The 22,948-nt window shown below is 41.9% G+C and overlaps 1 protein-coding gene across 1 annotated transcript; it reads right to left on the reverse strand.

The window, feature by feature from the left end:
- Positions 1-10,141: 10,141 nt before the first annotated feature.
- On the reverse strand, positions 10,142-21,077 carry LOC121855927 (ribosome biogenesis protein BRX1 homolog). The gene is made up of 6 exons (XM_042351138.1): positions 20,932-21,077; positions 17,074-17,232; positions 16,094-16,214; positions 15,479-15,736; positions 12,397-12,491; positions 10,142-10,449 (listed from the first exon to the last, which is right to left on the reverse strand). The coding sequence occupies exons 1-6, from the start codon at positions 21,034-21,036 to the stop codon at positions 10,261-10,263; spliced, it is 927 nt and encodes a 308-aa protein (XP_042207072.1). The 5' UTR covers positions 21,037-21,077; the 3' UTR covers positions 10,142-10,260.
- Positions 21,078-22,948: the final 1,871 nt, after the last annotated feature.

Genomic DNA, 22,948 nt, shown 5'->3' on the forward strand with positions numbered 1-22,948 from the left:
GGAAGTGAGTCTTGTGTCCAATCACCTGTCAGGCAGTTACAGGTGTGCCCAGGGCTGCCAATAACACGAATGACGTCACACATAATACATAATGGTCGTTTATTTTCAATGCAGCCCAAGTTCACCCAGCTGTGTTTGGGTACTGTGGGGTTTCGTGATGTTGAATCGCACATAGGATGGAGGTGAGAAGGGAAACTCTTAATGGCGGTTTTCTTATATAAATATATTATATACAAAACAGTCTGGTGCTGGGAAGTTGGTGCGTGGTAGAGGAGTTGCTGTGCAGGAGCTTCTTTAAAGGAGGTGTAGTGTGATGCAGAGCTCTAGGTTTAATGTCCACTTCACGGCGAGGCTGGGAGCTTATATACACGTCCACCGGAAGTAAGCGTCGCTGGTGGCCGACCCCCCCTGCGAGTCCAGACGGCTAGGCTTGACGGAGAAACTTCATCGCGGGATCGGCTGATTAGCGACTAACAGCAGTGGCAGTTGTAGGGGAGAGTATCCACTACAGTACCTAACCTAACCTAACCTTTCAGTTGGGGAAGTGAAGGTGGTCGAGTACAGTGTAATGGGGTTAATATGGTCCACAGTGCTCCAACACCACACCCAGCCCACAGTGCTCCAACACCACACCTAACCCACAGTGCTCCAACACCACACCAGCCCACAGTGCTCCAACACCACACCCAGTCCACAGTGCTCCAACACACACCCAGCCCACAGTGCTCCAACACCACACCCAGCCCACAGTGCTCCAACACCACACCCAGCCCACAGTGCTCCATCACCACACCCAGCCCACAGTGCTCCAACACCACACCCAGCCCAAAGTGCTCCAACACCACACCCAGCCCACAGTGCTCCATCACCACACCCAGCCCACAGTGCTCCAACACCACACCCAGCCCAAAGAGCTCCAACACCACACCCAACCCACAGTGCTCAAACACCACACCCAACCCACAGTGCCCAACACCACCTAACCCACAAAGCACCCAACACCACACACCCAACCCACAGTGCTCCAACACCACACCCAACCCACAGTGCTCCAACACCACACCCAACCCACAGTGCCCAACACCACACCCAGCCCACACTGCTCCAACAATACCACACCCAACCCACAGTGCTCCAACACCACACCCAGCCCACACTGCTCCACACCACACCCAACCCACAGTGCTCCAACACTACACACCCAGCCCACACTGCTCCAATACCACACCCAGCCCGCACTGCCCAACATTCACACCCAGCCCACACTGCTCCACACCACACCCAACCCACAGTGCTCCACACACACCACAACCCAGTGCTCCACCACCACACCCAGCCCACAGTGCTCCAACACCACACCCAGCCCACAATGCTCCAACACCACACCCAGCCCATGCAGTGCTCCAACACCACACCCAACCTGGTACAGTGCTCCAACACCACACTCCAGCCCACAGTGCTCCAACACACTCTAACCCACAGTGTTCAAACACCACACCCAGCCCACAGTGCCCAGCACCACACCCAGCCCACACTGCTCCACCACACCCAACCCACAGCGCTCAAACACCTCACACTCCAGCCCACAGTGCTCAAACACACACCCAGCCCACAGTGCTCCAACACCACACCCAGCCCACAGTGCTCCAACACTACACCCAACCCACAGTGTTCAAACACCACACCCAGCCCACAGTGCTCCAGCACCACACCCAGCCACACTGCTCCAATACCACACCCAACCCACAGCGCTCAAACACCTCACCCAGCCCACAGTGCTCAAACACCACACCCAGCCCACAGTGCTCCAACACCACACCCAGCCCACAGTGCTCCAACACTACACCCAACCCACAGTGCTCCAACACCACACCCAGCCCACAGTGCCATTATAAGAGCAGTAGTAGTGCTCACCTCACCCTGGTGGTAGAGGAAGCCTTGGTGTCACCCATCATTTCTTGGGCCAGGGACCATCCTGCCTGAAACAACATTCATGAATGAGGCAACAAAAAACATACCTAACTACTGTAAATTAGTGCCAAACTATGGTAATTTAGTTATTAATTAATGTAAGTTAGCACCTAGCAAATTAATAAATAAATATAAATTTGATACATTACCCTCACAGACCATACCTTTTGTATAGTGAAAGAGGTGTAAGAATAAAATATTTATATAAGCAAATATTCATGTAGCGAGGGATACCCGTGACTGACAAAACATAAATTTTGAGCTGAAAGCACTACTGTATATCTCTTTATAAAAATCAATATAAGAGTTCCATGGTTGTACTCTACCAATTCCTAACCATGTGAATTTTTTTTTCAAACATAAAATTGACAAGACAAAGGTAAGGTGATTTGGTAGTTAGGTTAGGTTAAGCAAAGTTAGATTTGGTTAGTTTAGGTTATGTTAGGTCAGGTTTCGTTAGGTTACATTTGGTAACTTGGTGTTTTTATCCCACAATTTACCTCTATTTCAAAGCCCTGCCCACTTTGAGCGATCAAAATTTTACTTTTTATGTGCAATAAAGAACAATAACTTGAAACTATTTTTTTATGAAAATGCTAGAAAGTAACTTTTTTTTTTTTTGCTCTATCTCACTTTACAAAAATCAAAATAGACTTTTACAGTTGTCCTCTACTGAATCTTAACCATTTATTTGCTTTCTTTAGAGACTCTGAAAAATGTTCATTAGTGCTTTCCACCACTGATCGGCTCGTTAGCCGCTTGGGTGGTCAATCACGTTTCTGTTACGCACTGTTGGCAAGTACTGGGCATGCACCGGTTCCTGAATGTACCTGAACCTGCTCCAGTGTTGGTCAAGTCTGGTATTCAAAGAGCTCACACTCGGTGCAGTCAGAACGCTCTCTGGCAGATTGTTCCAAGTTTACAATTCTCAATCCAAAAAAGTTTGCCTGATAAAAGTGCCCTGAGATGTTTAAAAACTTCAATTAGGTCACTCCCTTGCCTGTCTATAGTATAAGCTATGCAGTTGCAGGCGCTCTAATCTCTCTGGGTAAATGAGGTGCCGTAGTGCAGGCATCAGTCTGGTGGCACTCCTTTGGACATTTTCAATGAACTGGCAGTCTCTAGCATATCTCGGGGGCCAGACAGAATTCTGACAGTACTCCAGATGGGGAAGCACCTCACTCTTGTAGAGCATTACCTTCTTATAAGACCTATTATTGTTTAGTTACTTGATTCATCTTCTCACAAAGGAAGAGAACTAGGTTAGGTGAGGTAGGTTAGGACTGGTTCTAATAGGTTCTGTGCATTCTCGTTTCCATTGTCACGAACCCCTTTCGCCGCTTACCAACTTTCACCACTGTTACCTGCAGCCAGGTCGTATATACAGAAGCAGTAGATATATTACTAGTGTCTTCAAATTCCCAATGGCTGTCCCGCCAGTCTCCGGTAATTTCCAGATGATCGATATCATTGTACAGACTAAACAACAGGCAGGTAGAGTTCCACCAGGTCACAGAAACAAAGCTGTGAACTGTGGTCTTCTTTAAAAATCACTAAATATTCACAACACTGTTCCCAGGGTATGTACTGCATGTCCTTACCACTGGAATTTTCACTTAGAATATATACATTCAGCACATTACCAGTGTGCAATCCCTTATTCTTTTAACTTTATATGACTCACAACAATTCCACAATTCTTGAATACTAATTTTCTTTAGCTGTTACTAGGCAAGTACTTCACACTCTGGGCAAAAGCAGTCGACTACACCTCGGTGGCTGTTTATATACCTCTCATCAGACGCTCCTAGAACATCCCAGTACTGTAGTTGCGGAAATGTGTTTCTCCACCCCCTGTGGTAACCCGTGTCTCCAAACGGTAACATTGCAGTAGTAGTAGCATCACTGTTTATTAACGAATGGGTATTGGTCGAGTAAAGACGGATGTGATTGGTGGATAGGTTTTCTATAGGTCATATAGGTTGGCCGTATGGAGACACGGGTTACCACAGGGGGGATAGGAACACATTTCCGCAACTGTACCATCCAGGCATTGCATGTCAGAATGAGATACACCTGGGAAGTTTTAGAAAGCTCTACTCTGATCGAGGCTTACAGTACAAAAGTAAATAACAAAAGTGATGCAATACATTCTAGAAAATTCTTACATGGGTAATACAATACATCAATACGTATACACAAGAAATTCTCCCAAAATAACTGCTGCTTGGAATAGAAAATAATCAGAACACCAAATTCACAAAAATTATAATACCAAATTATGCCTTGGCATAACAACAGAGTGCAGTGGATACTCTCCCCTACAACTGCCACTGCCGTTAGTCGCTGATCAGCCTAACCGTCTAGACTAGGGGGGGGGTCGACACCGGCGATGCTTACTTCCGGTGGACGTGTATATAAGTTCCCAGCCTCGCCGTGAAGTGGACATTAAACCTAGAGCTCTGCAACACACAACACCTCCTCTAAAGAAGCTCCTGCACAGCAACTCCTCTACCACGCACCAACTTCCCAGCACCAGACTGTTTTGTGTATAATATATTTATATAAGAAAACCACCATAGCTGAGTTTCCCTTCTCACCTCCATCCTATGTGCAATTCAACATCACGAAACCCCACAGTGGTGACCCCGGAGTGACGCACTCACACAGGATGGATGAGAAATGGATCACCCTCCCAGTCTTCAATCACAACATTGAAGACTGGCTAATCCACATAGAGGCAGCTCTCATCGGCTCAACAACTACAGACAAACAGAAGTATGTCGCCCTGGTCTGTTTCCTACCCACAGAAAACGCCACACAAGTTGTAGAAGTCATCACGAAGCCTGCAGATGACAACAAATTCGCAGCTCTACGAGACGCTCTCAAGAGGCGATACCAGCGGCCTGACACCAGTCTCCTGCAAGACCTATCCAATCTCTCCCTCAGCACTCAACGTCTGCACATCTCTGGGACGAGATGCGGAGACTGAACTCCCGCCACACAGACAGGCTTCCTGACACAATCCTGCGCCAGCTTCACACTCACAAGCTCCCTGCAGAAGTTCGTCTCGTCCTCTCGGCATTGGACTACTCTACTACCTCGGCGACCTATGCAGCCACGGCAGACAGAGTATTCCACGAGTACACTACTGTGCGCCAAGCTGCCGCGAACAACTCGGTGGACACACCATCACTTAGCTTTGGTCTCGTCAACCAGATCAATGCTCCTCAGAGAAGTAGTATTCCACCAGACAAACAAGACTTGAGGGACCTGCTACAATCTCTACACTGCAGGATGGACACCCTCGAGCAGCTCTGCTCCTCCATGCCTGCTGCTGCTCCTGGCCCATGCACTGTCCTACCGACCCCAACAACCCCGTCCTGCCTCAGACCCTGCCGCCAGCCCCCAACACAGTGTACCTACCTTCTGTTGGTACCATCAACGTTTTGGTGCTAACGCTAGACGCTGTGAGGCTCCCTGCAACTACACGAGGAAGCAACATCGATGGGATTGGCAGACGCCATAACCTCCGACACTATCAAGCAGCACATCACACGCCTTACTTCTGACTTTGACCACTTCACTCCTGCTGCCCGTCACGACCTACTGCAAACACTACGACAGACAGTTTCAGCATTCAAGGCTACTTCCCCATGCCAGCCTTCCCATCGCCCTGAATACATCCCTCCTGCACTACTCAACACCAAGTATGTCTTCCTCAGGCGCGATGCTCACCGCAACCCACTTCAACGCCCCTACGAAAGAACCCTTCCAGGTTTTTGCACGGTCAGAGAAGTTCCTGATGATCATTTGCAATGGCAGACACGACACCGTCAGCATCGATCGAGTGAAACCGGCCACCTTACCAATGGGCCCCCAGCCCTGCATTACCCCCAACAAGCCACGCCTACACCAGTCTGCCCACAATTGCCACTTGCAGCACCACCTCGCCCATAACATTTCTGCATACCCTCTTTTCATCCTCAGGTACCTACTGCTCCTGATACGGACCCTGCTCGTGATGAGGATTCTGCATCCGGACTTATGGACCCAGACACTCCACCCGGCGCAACCGAGGACTTTGCACCTGCCGCGAGAGAAGCACCACATTCCTCGCCTGTTCAACCTCTTATCCACAACCCTCCTTCTCCCTCTGCTTCTCTCACAGATCTCATGTCCGTAGACGGAGTCGTCACCCATAGCGGCCGAGTGGTCCACACCCCCGCCCGTTATGTCTCACATGTGGAATACAACCCTGCCGACAAGTTTCCTGCAGTGCTTGGAGGGGAGGGGGAGTATTGTAGTGGATACTCTCCCTTACAACTGCCACTGCCGTTAGTCATTGATCAGCCAATCCCGCAACAAAGTTTCTCTGACAAGCCTAGTTGTCTAGATTAAGGGGGTGTCGGCCACAAGCGACGCTTACTTCCGGTGGACGTATATATAAGCTCACAGCCTCGCCGTGAAGTGGACATTAAACCTAGAGCTCTGCAACACACAACACCTCCTCTAAAGAAGCTCCTGCACAGCAACTCCTCTACCACGCACCAACTTCCCAGCACCAGACTGTTTTGTGTATAATATATTTATATAAGAAAACCACCATAGCTGAGTTTCCCTTCTCACCTCCATCCTATGTGCGATTCAACATCACGAAACCCCACAAGAGTATCTCTAGAAATTTGCCCCAGCTTATTTCACCTAAGATTAACTCCAGCTTATTTCACCTGAGATTAACTCCAGCTTATTTCACCTAAAATTAACTCCAGCTTATTTCACCAAAGATTAACTCCAGCTTATTTCACCTGAAGATTAACCCCAGCTTATTTCATCTGAAGATTAAATATCCTAATATTACCTGAGGTTGTGAGCTATGATGTGTACTGGTTAGGTTAGATTAATTTAGCTTAGGTCATATTAGAGTAGAATAGGTAGGTTAGATTAGGACAAGTTAGGATAGGTTACATTAGGTTAACCTTATGTTAGGTCAGCATTACGGTGTTTAATTATCAGGTGATATAAGCTGGGGGTACTAATGTTTATATGATCCACAGCTACTGCTCAACTGAGTGGTGTAGAGAGACTTGATGCAGCTGTCAGTTGTAAATAATTTTGTTAGTGGAGTCGGACAAGTGTGACCCTGGTGTGAGGACAAGTGTGACCCTGGTGTGAGGACAAGTGTGACCCTGGTGTGAGGACAAGTGTGACCCTGGTGTGAGGACAAGTGTGACCCTGGTGTGGGAACAAGTGTAACCCTGGTGTGAGGACAAGTGTGACCCTGGTTTGAGGACAAGTGTGACCCTGGTATCGGTGAGACAGACAACAGTAGATGTCACTGTACTGTCACTCACACCACACCTCTGATGGTCACTCGCACAAGTTTATTCCACCTTCCATTTCCTTGGCTAAGACTACTGATCAACCTGTAAATAAGACCAAGCATAAACCACTCAATGAATTAATGGCATGACTGTATTAAAACTATAACCAATCAGGATATGCTTGCAACATGTGGAACTGCTGTCGAATGACTTATCATTGTCATTCACACATTAACGTTATTTATAATAAATGTACTTTGCTAACTTCATCAATGTGTTTTTATTGCAAATTACTTAATATTAATAAATTTATGTTCATGTAAAATGAATCAAATACTGTACATCCTTTATTTATTGGGTCATGATAGTCACCCTGTCATAAAAGTACACCATATTGAGACTCCAGCCCGTCCTCCTACCACCCTTAGTTACACGAGTGTTGCATAAAATAAATAATAATAAATAAATAAATAAATATACATATAATGCTCAGACCTGTTACACAAGCTGGAAATACCACCCTAATGTGCGGTAAAACATTTTAAGCATAATTTGTGTTATCACTACATACTGTACTGTATTCTTACACTTGCTTTATACCCTACAAACTATGTTGTAACTGCACAAGTAACTTCATAAACCTATCCCATCCCATTAGCCTTGAACACCCTCCTCAACCCCCTTAACCCACCACTCCCGTGATCCCCCAAACCACCTCTCCCCTTCACTCATGGATGCTTTGGATGCAAGAGTTGATACTCTTGGTACTCACACCTCACGGATTGATAATGCTGACCTTAACAGTTGGGAAACTCCCCAACTGTACACTCGCTACTGAAACTATCTGCAAAGTGGGGTCTGATGAATGTCAAAATAAACACTGCAACTCCTGTTGTCTCAGTAGGATTGCCAGAATCCTTTATCTGTTGTGTCATATTGTCTACCAAAATATTTTGCAGATACTTTTTGTAGCAAGTGTACATTGATAAGTTCTGAGTGGATATTATGTGAATCCTCTCGAGGGAAGAAGTCTAAGCAACCTTATAAGTTACTCCTTTAGTTAAGAGGTACACCTTCCTGTTCAAAGGCTGTAAGCTAACTGTCTCACCCAGAATGTGTCGGACCAGAGGAGAGCTGCTAGCATCCCGGTAGTAACCGCATTTGTATACACCGACTGCATTAAGGTTTGACCCTTTGAGGAAGTTGCTAAGTCAAGCCTCACTGTTGTGTGACCCTGGCTCAAGCTGGTGTTGTGCTTACCCAGTTGACCCTGGCTCAAGCTGGTGTTGTGCTTACCAAGTTGACCCTGGCTCAAGCTGGTGCTGTGCTTACCCAGTTGACCCTGGCTCAAGCTGGTGTTGTGCTTACCAAGTTGACCCTGGCTCAAGCTCGTGCTGTGCTTACCCAGTTGACCCTGGCTCAAGCTGGTGTTGTGCTTACCCAGTTGACCCTGGCTCAAGCTGGTGTTGTGCTTACCAAGTTGACCCTGGCTCAAGCTGGTGCTGTGCTTACCCAGTTGACCCTGGCTCAAGCTGGTGTTGTGCTTACCAAGTTGACCCTGGCTCAAGCTCGTGCTGTGCTTACCCAGTTGACCCTGGCTCAAGCTGGTGTTGTGCTTACCCAGTTGACCCTGGCTCAAGCTGGTGTTGTGCTTACCAAGTTGACCCTGGCTCAAGCTGGTGTTGTGCTTACCCAGTTGATCCTGGCTCAAGCTGGTGCTGTGCTTACCCAGTTGACCCTGGCTCAAGCTGGTGTTGTGCTTACCCAGTTGACCCTGGCTCACCATTTTGAGAAAGTGGTGAGCCAGTCAGTTCATGATGATATTGTTATGTCTATGAATATATATTTATACAGTATGTATATTGAGGAGCAACTTTATATAACACTAAGGTGCTATTACACATGATTTATATATCCTACATGACAGTTTATATATCCAACAATAGTTTATATATCCTAAATGACAGTTTATATATCCTAGTGTCCTGTAGTATCTCCCACCAATCAAAATGTCAACACTACAGTATAAGGGACTACAGTAAGGGTCTACAGTATAAATATAATACAACCCTGGTACAGTATTGGGTTAACATAGTCTGTATCATAGGACATCTAATATTGTACTCATGTCTGTATTTGTCTTCATCTTAGCAGTGTTCTACTATATTCACATTTGATATAATTTTAGATATCTAAAATTTATTTCCCAATTACTGTACTGTACCAGTTTCATGGAACAAAACTAGACATGCTTGTATGAACCAAGACATTTTATAATAATGGTGGATGGCTTATTGCTTCACTACAGCTAAGTGAGTTTTGGAAGAGACATGCACCACCTAACATGAAATCAATTAAGCTGCACACAAAATAAACTCGTATCATTCATAAAAGGACCACAGTACTTTATACAAGTCATCAACTGGCACAATCACCAAAAATGCTTTTATTGTAGTTTGTAATGCAGCCCAAGTCATATCATACTGGATGACTATCTCCTGTTTCATCTGCTAGGAGCTACGTGTTGCAGAGTTGAAAATTATTAATTTGCTGCATAGAACTGGTGTATGGATTGGGAGAAAACAATGTGATCCTGGAGACACCTTACATATAAGTGCTTAACCCCACAAAAAAAATGTGGGGGGGGGGAGGGAGCAAAGCAGTACAAGTCAGTGAACCCAAGTAGAAATTGGAGAAAATCTTTCAATAGAAACTGATGACCCAAAATTTTTATGAGAGACATGGATAACTATGCAGCCAAAATTAATACATTCTCTGGAACTGTCACAACACATAATACATACAGGTATACATACTGTACATCAAAGGATAATCATACCTGGTAACACAAGTAGTAATTCCTTTATTCTGTAGAAGAAAATGGGTCAGTATCATCAGGGTTTGTATGCCATCTTTTCCTGCAAAATTAAGATGAGGGAAGACACAATCCCACAAATAAACAAACTTAATACTTTTTGCGAATAAAGAGTTTCTTTTCTTCACTACCAGCTTCTTCTGGAGGTTTTGTTTCAAAAACTTCATTGGTGGGATCACCTTTGCAAGGCTCACTTGGGGTTCTCTTCTTGTACCCTTCTTTCTGTTGTGCCTTGTTCATATATTTGAAGGCTGCTTTCTTTTTCTGTTCTCGTCGGATCTGTTAAGAAAGGGAATAAGATGGTGTGGATTATTTAAAGAATAAACTAAGTTACATAAAGGGGTATATACAATGAGGAGAAAGCTTCTAAAACTCTCTTCTCCCCAATGTTGTGCTCAACCTCTGTTGCTGACTCCTCATTCACTTTACCCAGCATACTTTTAAATGTACAATCGCCCAAATGAATGATGTCACGATTTTCAAAAACTTTTAATCAGAAAGTGGTGTCTGGCAACTAACAGATTTGCTCTACTTTCACTTTTATATTTTTTGAGGTGAAACACAATTTTGTGAAATAGTAACAAATTAATTAATAAATGATAAAGGAATTTTTCATAAGAATATTGTAAGAACAAGTCATGTACTGCACTTAAAATTTTAGTATATTTTGAAATAAAATACTGTACAGTAATATCTCCGTTAGCCAGAATCCCTCCAATAGCCAGAACTGAAATTTGCTCTGAATTTTTCCGGAAAATTCCCTAAATTCCGAGTTTGGGAACAAATTTCATGGTTGAAAATCAAGAGAATTTTCTGAAAATCTGAAAAACATCTGAAAATATTCTCCAAATTTTTATTTCTGAGAGTGGCAGCAAATTCCGATTATGAGATAATATGCAACTACCTGAAAAATCTGAAAAATTTGAGAAAAAATATCTCCAAACCTTTCTGCTCCGGGCCTGGAGACAAAGGTTCCAGGTGTCAGGAAAGATTGCATCATGCTAAGCAGCTTCCTCGTGTGCTGGGTGTGTGGGGCGGGAAGACTGCATGGGTAATGGTAAAATTTTTCCACTCTGGGTCTAGGAACTAATTCAGAGGATGAATTAAAGCAATATCAGGAGAAAATGGAGAGAAAATATCTCCACACTTTTCTGGTCCGAGCCCGGGAACAAAGATTCTCGGTAAATGACGAAATATTACATCATGCTCCCGGGTCCTCTGTGCGTGGCTGGGAAGACTCTTAGATAACTTAGGTAGTAGGCTCGTGCGCTATGCTGTCATGTGACCTCATGGGATATCTGTGATAAGGCTAGCATCAGGACACACTTAGTTCATTACTGCTTTGTCACCAGCCACTCAACAAGGTTCATCTCTTGCTCGCTCCTGTTTTTGTGTAAAAATTTTTGTGCAGTACTGTACAATTGCTGTACATAGGACACAACCTACAATACCATGTTTAAGCAGTGTTAAAACGTGAACAGTGATTACAGTGTGTAATTTTACTGTTAATTAACACTGTGTGAACACTGTACATACACTATTTCACATAGCAGTGGCCACTGTTTGTGTACCACACGTTACTGTACCAAGACACACTCAAGTAGGTACTGTACTGTATGGTGTTCAGACATCAACAATAATTACAGTGTGTAATTTTACATTGTGAATTAACATTGTGTGAATACCATACATACGCTAACGTGCATAGCAGTGGACAATTGTGTATATCGTAACATTGGTAGCATCGTGTGCAGTGTTATTTGTGTATGTACTGTACTCTTTATGTGTACTACAAAGCCAAAAGCTACAGAGAAAATCCGTGGCACCAAGGGGTTGAAGAAAGGCCCAGATGAGCACACTTGTCTGTCTTTCCATCATGGATATGAACCTGCAGTACCACAATGGCACCAAACAGTGAGAAATGGTTGGAATGAAAGATCTGTTCCTGGGTGCTGCAATATAGCCAATAATAAGAGGCAGGTGGGGCATGATGAACAGCTTGATGCAGCAGGAACTCTTAGCCTTCAGCCTTATTGGTAACTATTGCTTTTACCATCCCCTTTTAAAGGTCATATTTGTGACAGGAAGGCACAGTATAACCTTTAGTTTAGTCCCACTCATCTTTGTCTAAGGTTTAACTGGGTTTTGAATCTGTCAAGTCATAAATAAATATTGAGATATACAGTATTCTCGAACCTTATATTATAATAACTGTAAATTTCTTACCAAATTAGGGTTTATGAAGTGCGAGTTCTCCCACAAGGTGACTCCACCAAAGCTGCTATCAAACACCTTAATGGGATCCAAAACAAATCTGGGGCCTGTGAAGAGATATGAAAACATGATGTCAGTACATGGGTGTATCTTACTCCATACTGAACTGAATAATGGGGACTAGAACTGAAGCTCACAACAAAACTACAAATTTCACTTATCTTTAACTGTTGCAGGAAAGCTGCAGGTTGAAGTAAAACCATTCTATAATATTAAGGAATGTGTTAAGGTAACTGAGAGTAGGAGTGAAGACAGTTGTATGCTTCTGGTTGGTTAATATATAAAACAAAGGCCAGGTAGGTTGACTCAGGATCAAACCTGTTACTGAACAGTGGAACACAGCCTGTTGGTATAATGTCTTCATGCAAATAATTCAGAATTTGTTTGAAGTCATAATACCATCCCTCTTTATATTACTTGCCAACTATCATTAAACCATTTTGTATCAAGTAATTATAAACATGGCCGACTCTCCTCCAATATAAAGGCCCGCAGCCCCTTCCAAGGGTCATTCATTCAAGCATTCATATTGAGACGACTTTCACAACACTATCGACGGAAGACAGACACGCTAGTCACTAGTCGAGGTGGGGAGGGAGACTTCCCTCCCCAGCACTGCGTCTCCAGCTAGCAGGGTCTCCCATAGGAGACATAGTCCAGCAGCACCTACTAGGCCTCCCTCAGGTCACACGTGAGTCATTGTCAGAGCTATCCATAGGGTGAGTTACTTACAGTGGGAAGTGTATCCATTTTATGTTTGTGTCCGAGAGTCAGTGTCTAGTAACGTAAATATTTACGTTCTAGTAACTTCGATATAATGTTCTATTAATGTGTCTGTGTCATTGAGTGAATAATAAATAGCTGTACTTAGAGGCGGTGTTTAGAAGATTTCCCCTAAGAATGTATTTACAGATAAATAACTAATCGGCCACGCTACCAAACTTCCTCACTTTACATTCCTACAACTAAATATTCTATCTATACTTTCTACCTCTAAATCCCCCCCCATTACACTAATGAGCTTCCACTGAACAACTTTTAAATCCTGTCAAGATTCCAACGACCCGACGAAATTATTCATATTACACGTGGTTGGCCATTGTTCTGGTGGGTGTAACTTAAGACTTAAGTGGATAAGCAGATCCAAACAAATGGTAAACCAAGAAAAAATGATACTGCACACATCAAAATCCCAACAGTTGTGTCAAGTCAAATACAATTCTAACCCGACTACTCTAATTTAAAAAATAATAAACAGATGCTCCTCTACTTACGAACGAGTTACGTTCCTGAGGCTTGTTTGTAAGTCCAATTGTTTGTAAGTCCAACTTTACTACTGTAGATACCAAACATAATGTAAAAAAATGAAGAGATTATGGATATTTAGTACAGCTATTACCCTTTAATACAGCCTTAAAACCTGGCTCACTCTTTTCTTTGGTAATGTTGGTTCTATCTGAAATTTTCTTCAAAATAATCCAGTCTCAGCCACATTAAACACCTGTTCTGGCAGGTAACCCCCCCTCAGTGATGTTTGTTTCTCTGAAATTTTGTAGGTTGAACGTTCTTAAGTAGAGGAACACCTGTATTTAACAGACAACAAGACCTGAAGTATTTCCCTGTAATATAATGCAGATCATAAGAGAGAAGATAATAACTTTTGGCAGATATTATGTCCAAGCCCATAACCCTGAAGTGGACATCCAGTTAATCTCCATCTGACGACTAAAGTAAAATGTATTAAACATCTAATTATTCCTTTACCTGTGGCTTAACATTTACGATGGAGGTTGGCTGAGAAATTAGTGGGTTATGTTACTGACCTGACCTGATGCAATATCAAGTCATCCATTGTCACGGTGGGGATTTGCAAGTCTTATGACCTGGAGATGTCTTGAATAAAGACAAAAGCTAAGGTGCTCCAGTGTTTCCCACTTACTGAATGTACAGTATAGTATAGTATGCGTAACTGTAATCACTTTTTACGTTCTTAACACTGCTTTAACTCTGTATTCTTGGCTGATTTTATTCTGGTACAGTAATGCACAGCAATGCACAACACAAATTGTACACTAAAACAGCAGCTAGCGAGGGAACAACCTTCTGCAATGGCAGCAGAATATGAACTAAGTGATCCAAACAGCTGGGCCACCCATGCACCTGGCACATGGGGATGGGTTGGAGCATGATGCAATATTTTGGAATGACCTGAAAATTTATTCCCAGACCCAGAAATATTTTTTTTTTTTTAGATTTTCCAGAATTTTTCTTAGAATTTTCACAAACTGTACCTGATTTTAAATTAAGAAATTTGTTCCCAATCCCAGAATTGAGAATTTCTCCAAAAAATTTATTTGCAAATTTCAATTCCTGCTATTGGAGTTTCGATTAAGAGGGATTCCGGTTCGCGGAGATATTACACCCACACCTGGTAAAACGTCTGTCTTTAAAAAGACATGTAAAATAACTATGAGCCAGGGTTGTACCTAACACAATTTGGTTATGTCAGCCACAAACAACTTGCTGGATGAACGTTTGCAACATAAGGAAATCATGACAAAACTCTCCTTACTACAATAATAATGCCAAGGCTATGTGGTCCAACCTTAATACTGTACACATTCTACATGCATAATATAGAGGTGAATACACTTAACTTTCCCTTTAGAGATCAGTAAAGTCAGGAGCATACATCTGCACTTTGTGGAGGCAGTCGAGACTGTGGCTGGTCCAAGAATTGCACAGTTGTGGTGCAGTGCATACTGCTGATGTGACTTTGCTAACTAGTTAAGCTTCAATCCTGAGTGGTACAGTAACCGCTGTTTCCAAATAATTTTTGAAGGGCTTTAGTTTGAGTAAGAAGGTAGAACTGATCAATGGATTCGTCTCAGTCTCCTGTCTATGGTTTTCTGAGTTTCAATCAGCTACAAAACAAATAATGTCCAGTATCAATCCACCCACCTTTTAAGAAAGAAACTGTACAACTCTCCATGAATACAAATAACAGCATCATCAACAGAACACAAACACTTACCAATTTCAGATAATTTGCCATCCATTCCCAATATTTCATAGTTGCGGAACCATATCTTGTTATCCAGGACGGAGAACATGAACACATGGTCATGGAAGGGTTGGCTCTTTGGATGGTTGTTTGGGGTACCGAAGGCTTGCACAAAGAGCTCTTTCATAACAGACCAATGGGGTTCATCAAAATTAGGATCAAAGCTCAGGAAAGGTCTTGAGCCTTTTAAACAGTTGCCAACCATCTTGAGCTCCTTCATGGTGTGGACTGAAAATGTAAACATTTTATGATATATATATATATATATATATATATATATATATATATATATATATATATATATATATATATATATATATATATATATATATATATATATATATATATATATATATATATATATATATATATATATATATATATATATATATATATATATATATATATATATATATATATATATACATATATACATATATATATACATATATATATATATATACTCCAAAAACAGGCCAATACCGATACATCTCTAGCCTTAAATACTGTATGTCAAACATGGGACAGCTTTTCCTATAACACTAGATCTCAAACAAAAAATTATTCCAATCTGTGTCTGCTTACCATTAAGCATAAGAAACTTAACAGATGGCCCTCTTGGAACATTGGAGATCCACATGTACAAATCTTTTTTCTTTTTATTTTCAAAATAGATGCACTTGTTGCAGTTTCTCATCTCTGCTATCTGGAAGTAGATAATTACAGGTAGTACAGTACAGTATCATAATATAAACATTTATGACTAACAAAAACACTCAAAATTCTCAAACCAAATATAGCTTCTCTAGTTCATTTTCCCTTTCTAAATCCATTTTGCTCTTCAGATAACTCACTTTTTATTCTAAATTTTATTCTACTTAAAATTATGTTTAATAAAACTTTGCAGGCACAACTTATTAAGCTTAGTGTTCAAAACTGAGTGCACTCTGAGACTCCTGGCTTTATAGGTACAGTAATAGCTAATACAAATATTGATTCTTGGAAAGCCCTAGGAAGGTCTCCTTTGAAGTACTGTACTGTGCTGTACATAGAATTATACATTTTAGTCAAACATTTTATCCCATTCTTGTCCATTTGTTTTATAAATTCTTCTGGAAGTTCATCAACCAAACAGGTTTTAACATTTTTTATTTGCCTCACAGCTGCCTCAACTTGTTACAAGGATTGGCATTTCGATTTTTATTGCCTTTTCATTTCTTACCTCCACTATCTATATCAATGTATAGTTCTTCTAAGTACTTTGCCCATCTCTCTTTTACTTCTTCTGCCTCAAACACAATCTTAGTGTCTTTTAATTGCTCCATCCCTTTTTATTTCCCTTTTCTGTTATATTTGTTTAATTTTTCTGTACATTCCCTATAATTATGCCTTCTGTCACCATCATAATACTGGAGATATAAAACTTGGAAGCATCAAACTTTGACCAATGGTTAATAATTAAATACTGTATTGCTGATTACACCTGTCTGATCTCCCCTTGTTCTTCTGTCTAGTATTACTAAAACAGATGTCCATTTACATTTATATACAGTACTATACTATACCTCATTAATAGCTCGGAGGTCATCTTTACGCTCCTTCTTTGCTTCAGATTTGCTGTGTGGCATTAGAGACCTAAGGTCTTCCATCAGGTGACGGTCCTGAGCCATCAAACCACGAGAACCAAACACCAACACACGCTGTTTGTTGGTCCATTTACCCCGCTGAAAAAAGTCTTCAATTAACAAAATATTCAGGGAAAAAAACTTGTTAAAAATGAAGGATTGAAAAATAAAAATCTACAACCCTATAACACAATATTAATATCAGGGGTGGGGCCAAATATGCAGTGTATTTATATTTACAATAAAAATAGAGAAAAATTGGTACAGTATTAGTGTTTTATTTGTATTTGGAAAGGAATTAAAGTCGCATATTTCTATTTAATTTGCATTTGATGCTGTTATTTGTTTTATTTGCTTCAAATACAGTTTACATACAATACCCGAGATAATTTTGTAAACTTACAGAATGTGTTTGATTTCCCACCATATTGTAGCACATAAAAACAAATAAAATAAAAACCCCAATCATTAAACGAGAGTTGGCCAATGTAAGGGAGAGAACCTTAACAGTTGTTGACTTATTTAACTTAGCTTGGAAAGTGTAGAAATTTGATGTATACTTAACAAAATACAGCACAACACCAGGCACAAGCCTACACGAACAATCAGGAGAAAATAGAATACGTACTGTGTTGTGCCATGATACTTTTTTACTTCTACTTGAATACACTGAACTTTGGATACTTTTACTTCTACCCGAGTAACATTTTGCCAACGTCACAATAATTTTATTTAAATAACAAGGTCCGGTACTTTTTACAACTTTGGGTTAATGAATATGCCAACATTTTATCTAGATGTATTCTGGCCTCCCTCGTGACCTAAATACAGTACCTAAAACATGAAGACTCACTGATGAAACATCAAAACCATGAAAATACATCAATAATATAACTTTTTCCTCTTTCCTCTGCCATCGGTTACGTAAGGTAAGCTTTTCATTGGGTAATGCTGGAGAACACGGTTAGCACCAGAAATAAATTATAGAATTGAACCAAAATTTCTGGAGATATTAATATCATGATCCTGAACACAAAAAATGTTAATGAGAAGGCACAGAACTAACAGAACTAGGCCTAACCAACCTAACTAAATAAACCTACATAAACTTTCCTAATTTCCTAGCCGAGAGCAGACCTCCAGCATATTACCATAGGCAGAAAGAACTTACAGTACAATACTTTGATATTTGGTACCAAGGAAGCAAATTTGCAGCATTAGTAGGAACTTAGTCTGTCACTCCAAAATATCCACTACAATATATACATTATATGACTCAATATATAAGGGTATTATTATCGCTTCAGTCATCCGGCGATTTTTAGGATTTTGAGTTTTGGAATCAGTAGTTAAGACAATTCTAAGACACCTTTCTAACACCGTCTCAGAGAGCTCCTGTGTTGGTTACTATGCTGCATTACGCATGCGCTAGAGTCTGACACATGTGCAGTTGCTCTTGGGACGTTGATTGGTGGGTATGATTTTGGATCAACCAATCACAGCTCAGTACAGGCCCCCCGCAGCTATCCCCTTGAATTTGAATTTAGTTCCAAGATGTCCGTAGAGGGATCTAAATGAGTGGGTGAAGCGACCTAGCAACAGGTCAGCCTAGTTCAAACAGTACTTGGCGAGCTACTTGTTCATCACGCAGTTCAACGAGAACAGGCTACTACACCAGTTCTTATCACTGCTGCCGACAAGGTCTACACCCCCGAGTCTTCTGAGCCTAAGGTAAGTACACAGGTGGATAGATTAGATTTAGGGTTAGGTTAGGTTTAGAGTTAGGTTAGGTTAGGTTGCGTTAGGCTTTCGATTATTCTGACCTTTATTCTTGTCGCAAATTACTACTTTTTGTGATTTTCCACGGTAAATATTTATTTCAGCACACCCTAGAATTTTTTCATGAAATGTTTGATTTCTGATGTGCTTTGATGAGCTTTGTTCCAATCTGACCTTCGTTTCCCTGGGAAATGCGTCATTTTTCAAAAAGAGATACAAGTCATCCTTGATCAAAAACGGTTACCTGTATTTTCCATCAAAAACAAAGGTGAGATCTGAACAAAATACACCAGAAACCAAACATTCACTAAATTAACCTACCTTAACCGAACCTAACTTCACCTTACCCCTTCAGGAAGCCCTAACCCCTGTGGGAGGCCCTAACCCCTGCGGAAGGCCCTAACCCCTGTGGGAGGCCCTTACCCCTGCGGGAGGCCCTAACCCCTGCAGGGGGCTCTAACCCTTGCAGGAGGCCCTAACCCCTGTGGGAGGCCCTAACCCTTGCAGGAGGCTCTAACCCTTGCAGGGGGCCCTAACCCCTGCGGGAGGCCCTAACCCCTGCGGGAGGCCCTAACCCCTGAGGGAGGCCCTAACCCTTGCAGGAGGCTCTAACCCTTGCAGGAGGCCCTAACCCCTGCAGGGGGCCCTAACCAACACGCCTAACAGCTCGAGACAGCTTGCAGTGGGACAAGAAATGATGGGTGAAGGTTTAATGATATAATTTGTTAGACGCTCCTCACAAGTACAAATTTTGGTAAATTTGCACTTCCACCTCCCACTCTGTTAGAAAGTCAAAAATATATTTTACGAGTGTATTTGTGTGTGTTTAGACCGAATATGACCATCATTTCTGGCGGAAATTGGCCGGGTTTTTTTTTATCAATTTTTTTTCGTTGGACGTTTTCCAAAAAAAAATAATGGCTAAGCGAATAAAAAATACACCAAAAAACACTAGAAAAAAAATCCAAACCTAACCTAACCTAACTGACTCTCGCCATATGATGGAATCACCTATTTCTTACCTTATGTCCCTATGACAACGCCACATATGTTGTTCTTTGCGGTATTTACATTGTCTTTCACTTAAGACACTTTACTGAGGTTGGGAGAACACCATGCAATCGAAAAAATGCTGTAGTTTCTTCATTTTTTTTCCCCAAAACTCGCGATCAGCTCCATATAATTGAAGTGACACCCGTGACCCATCGCATACTTCCATGGTCGAAAATTAATTTGAATTTCGAAATATGAGACCCAAAATAAAACTCGAATTTGATTGGGCCAAAAATACTGCGAATTAAACCCAAAATCATTTTAATTGGTTGCAAAAAAAAAAGCTTTTGATTGGCCGCCTGACGTGTACGGGAACACAAGCGCGTGATGATTTATGGAGACACGCAGTGTGGGAGGTGAGGTTGACGATAATGGCGCAAGATTAATGGAAGAAAATAGAGAAAATTTTTGATACGCTATCTCCGTTATTATACATTTGCGACAGTAATGTAATAGATGAAAATTATCTTATAATTAGACGTCTTATTCGAATATGATAATAGATTAGTGGTAAGAATGTGTGGTGTGTAAACGTAATATTACCCAATTTTTTCTGAAACATGTTTCCAAGAGGCTTCAAAGGTTGAGTAATGTATATACGAGATAGAAATTGCCTAAAAGTTAATGCTTCAATGCGATTTGAAGATGTGCTAAACCGAATAATAACCTTTTCCACCACCAAAAACCCCTGGTTCACACTGGGGGTCTCCTAAGAGGGATTTAAAAAAATAGTGATTAGCGGGAGAAATGAAGGTCAGATTCATTCAAAACACATCAAAAACCATTGGAAAAATATAACTTCAACTTCCAACAACTTAGAAAAAGTACTCTGGTAAATATTTATGAGATATTTACAACATAAGCAGATCTTTCTAAAATCACACTCAAATGGTTTCCGACCATAACTCTAACCACATACAATACTACACGACTTTATCATATGCTTTTCCTGAAAGTTACAATTACCTTTTTCTTAGGAGGTTCATTTGAATCTCTCACAAGAGGAGGAAGAGGAGGAGGTTCAACCTTTTCTTCCTCAGTAACACCTGCAGCACGCTTCCTCTTCCCCATGCTGCTTGCCTGATGGTCTCTGTGTTGTTGACGTTCTGGTAGACAATACTGACAAACTCTTCTTTTAGGACTTAATCCTTGTACTTTTTCATTTACTTTAGTAGACTCTAAAAAAGTTTATATTTTTATAGTAGAAAATTAATAAATATCAGGTTTCTAAAAGAATAATTAAATATTGTGTAAATAATCTAAAATCCAAGATATATCATTTTAACTAAAAGAAAGTTTAGTTCGCCTTCGAAACTTTGCATTTATTTCTAAGGCGTGAGCTCGAGATGAATGTGTAGTTATATTGACTTATTTAGGCCTAACAAGACATACAATACTGTAGATACTGTTGAGTCATGGTATGTCGTTATGTAGCGCCTTACAGGAGGTCTTGGTCCAGGCCTATACTTGTAGTGTGTGTGTGTTTACTTTTACTTTTACTTTTACTTTTACTTTTACTTTTATCCTCTTCGCCACTGATCGGCTTGTTAGCCGCTTGGGCGATCGGTCACGTCTCTTTTCATTTATATTCTTCACCAAAAGATCGGCTCGCTAGCCGCCCGGGCGATCGGTCACGTCTCTGTCACGCACTGTTGGCAAGTACTGGGCATGCACCGGCTCCTGAATGTACCTGAACCCGCTCCAGTGTTGGTCAAGTCTTCTCTTGAAAGAGCTCACACTCGGTGCCGTCACAACACTCTCTGGTAGATTGTTCCAAGAGTTTACAACCCTCACTCCGAAAAAGTTTGCCCTCACGGTTTTCTGGACTTGCGGCTTCTTCAATCTTGAGCTGTGACCCCTTGTGGGGCGAGCGTCCGCCAGCTCCAAGTAAGGACACTCAACTGAGTAGTGCCCCCTGAGATGCTTATACACCTCAACTAGGTCCCCCTTGCCCGTCTGTAGTATAAGCTAGGCAAGTTCAGGCGCTCCAATCTCTCAGGGTAGCTGAGGTGCCGAAGCGCAGGCACCAGTCTGGTGGCCCTCCTTTGAACATTTTCAACCAACTGACAGTCCCTAGCATATCTCGGGGACCAGATGGGGTGACAGTACTCCAGATGGGGAAGCACTTCACTTCTGAAGATCGTCACGAGGGACGGACCGTCTAGATATCTGAACGACCTTCTTATAAGACCCAATAATTTATTTGCCTGATTTACCTTCTTCTCACAATGGCCCGAGAACTTCAGCTCATTGTCAACATACACACCTAGGTCCTTCTCACACACAGTCTCAACTAGTGCAGTTTCTTCATCCCGTTGGGACATATGATACGCCTCCTTACCGTTGGTACGCCCCAGGTGCATCCTCTTACACTTCGTGACATTGAATCTCAGCAGCCATTTCTTCGACCATTCCTGGAGCCCACAGAGGACCTTCTGCAGCTCTTCACAGTCCGCTTGGTTCTTAATTTCCCGAAATAACTGAGCGTCATCGGCAAACATTTGTATGGAGGAGTGTACAACGTCAGGCATGTCATTTATGAAACAAACAAACAACAGCGGGCCCAATACACTGCCCTGTGGTACCCCACTTGTTACAGGTACAGTTGACGATTTCGTGCCATTAATCACCACACACTGCTTGCGGTCATGTAGAAAATCTTCTATCCACGCTCGGACATTTCCCCGAATTCCGTACCCTTCAGTTTGATTTTCAGCCTATCGTGGGGTACACTGTCGAAAGCCTTGGCAAAATCTAGATAAATATTGTCGATATTACCACCCCGTTCTAGAATATGGGTCCAAATATCCAATACCTTGAGCAATTCTGTTAAGCAAGAGCGCCCCGGCATAAAACCGTGTTGGCAATCTTTTACAAGGTTGTTTCGTAGTAGATGTTCCATCGCGGCATCTCTGATAATACTCTCAAGTACTTTACATATTATGCTGGTCAGGCTCACCGGTCTATAGTTGTTCGTGGAGTG

Source organism: Homarus americanus, unplaced genomic scaffold, assembly GCF_018991925.1.
Source record: "Homarus americanus isolate GMGI-L3 unplaced genomic scaffold, GMGI_Hamer_2.0 scaffold1024, whole genome shotgun sequence".
NCBI classification, from domain to species: Eukaryota; Metazoa; Arthropoda; class Malacostraca; order Decapoda; family Nephropidae; genus Homarus; species Homarus americanus.

Excerpts from the sequence above, each read along its gene's own strand:
- LOC121855927 (XM_042351138.1), bottom strand. The coding sequence starts at position 21,036 with ATGGGGAAGAGGAAGCGTGCTGCAGGTGTTACTGAGGAAGAAAAGGTT. Across the intron at positions 16,215-17,073 it reads ACCTCCGAGCTATTAATGAG|ATAGCAGAGATGAGAAACTG; the intron begins GTATAGTATAGT and ends ATCTACTTCCAG. Across the intron at positions 10,450-12,396 it reads ACTTCATAAACCCTAATTTG|ATCCGACGAGAACAGAAAAA; the intron begins GTAAGAAATTTA and ends CTTTCTTAACAG.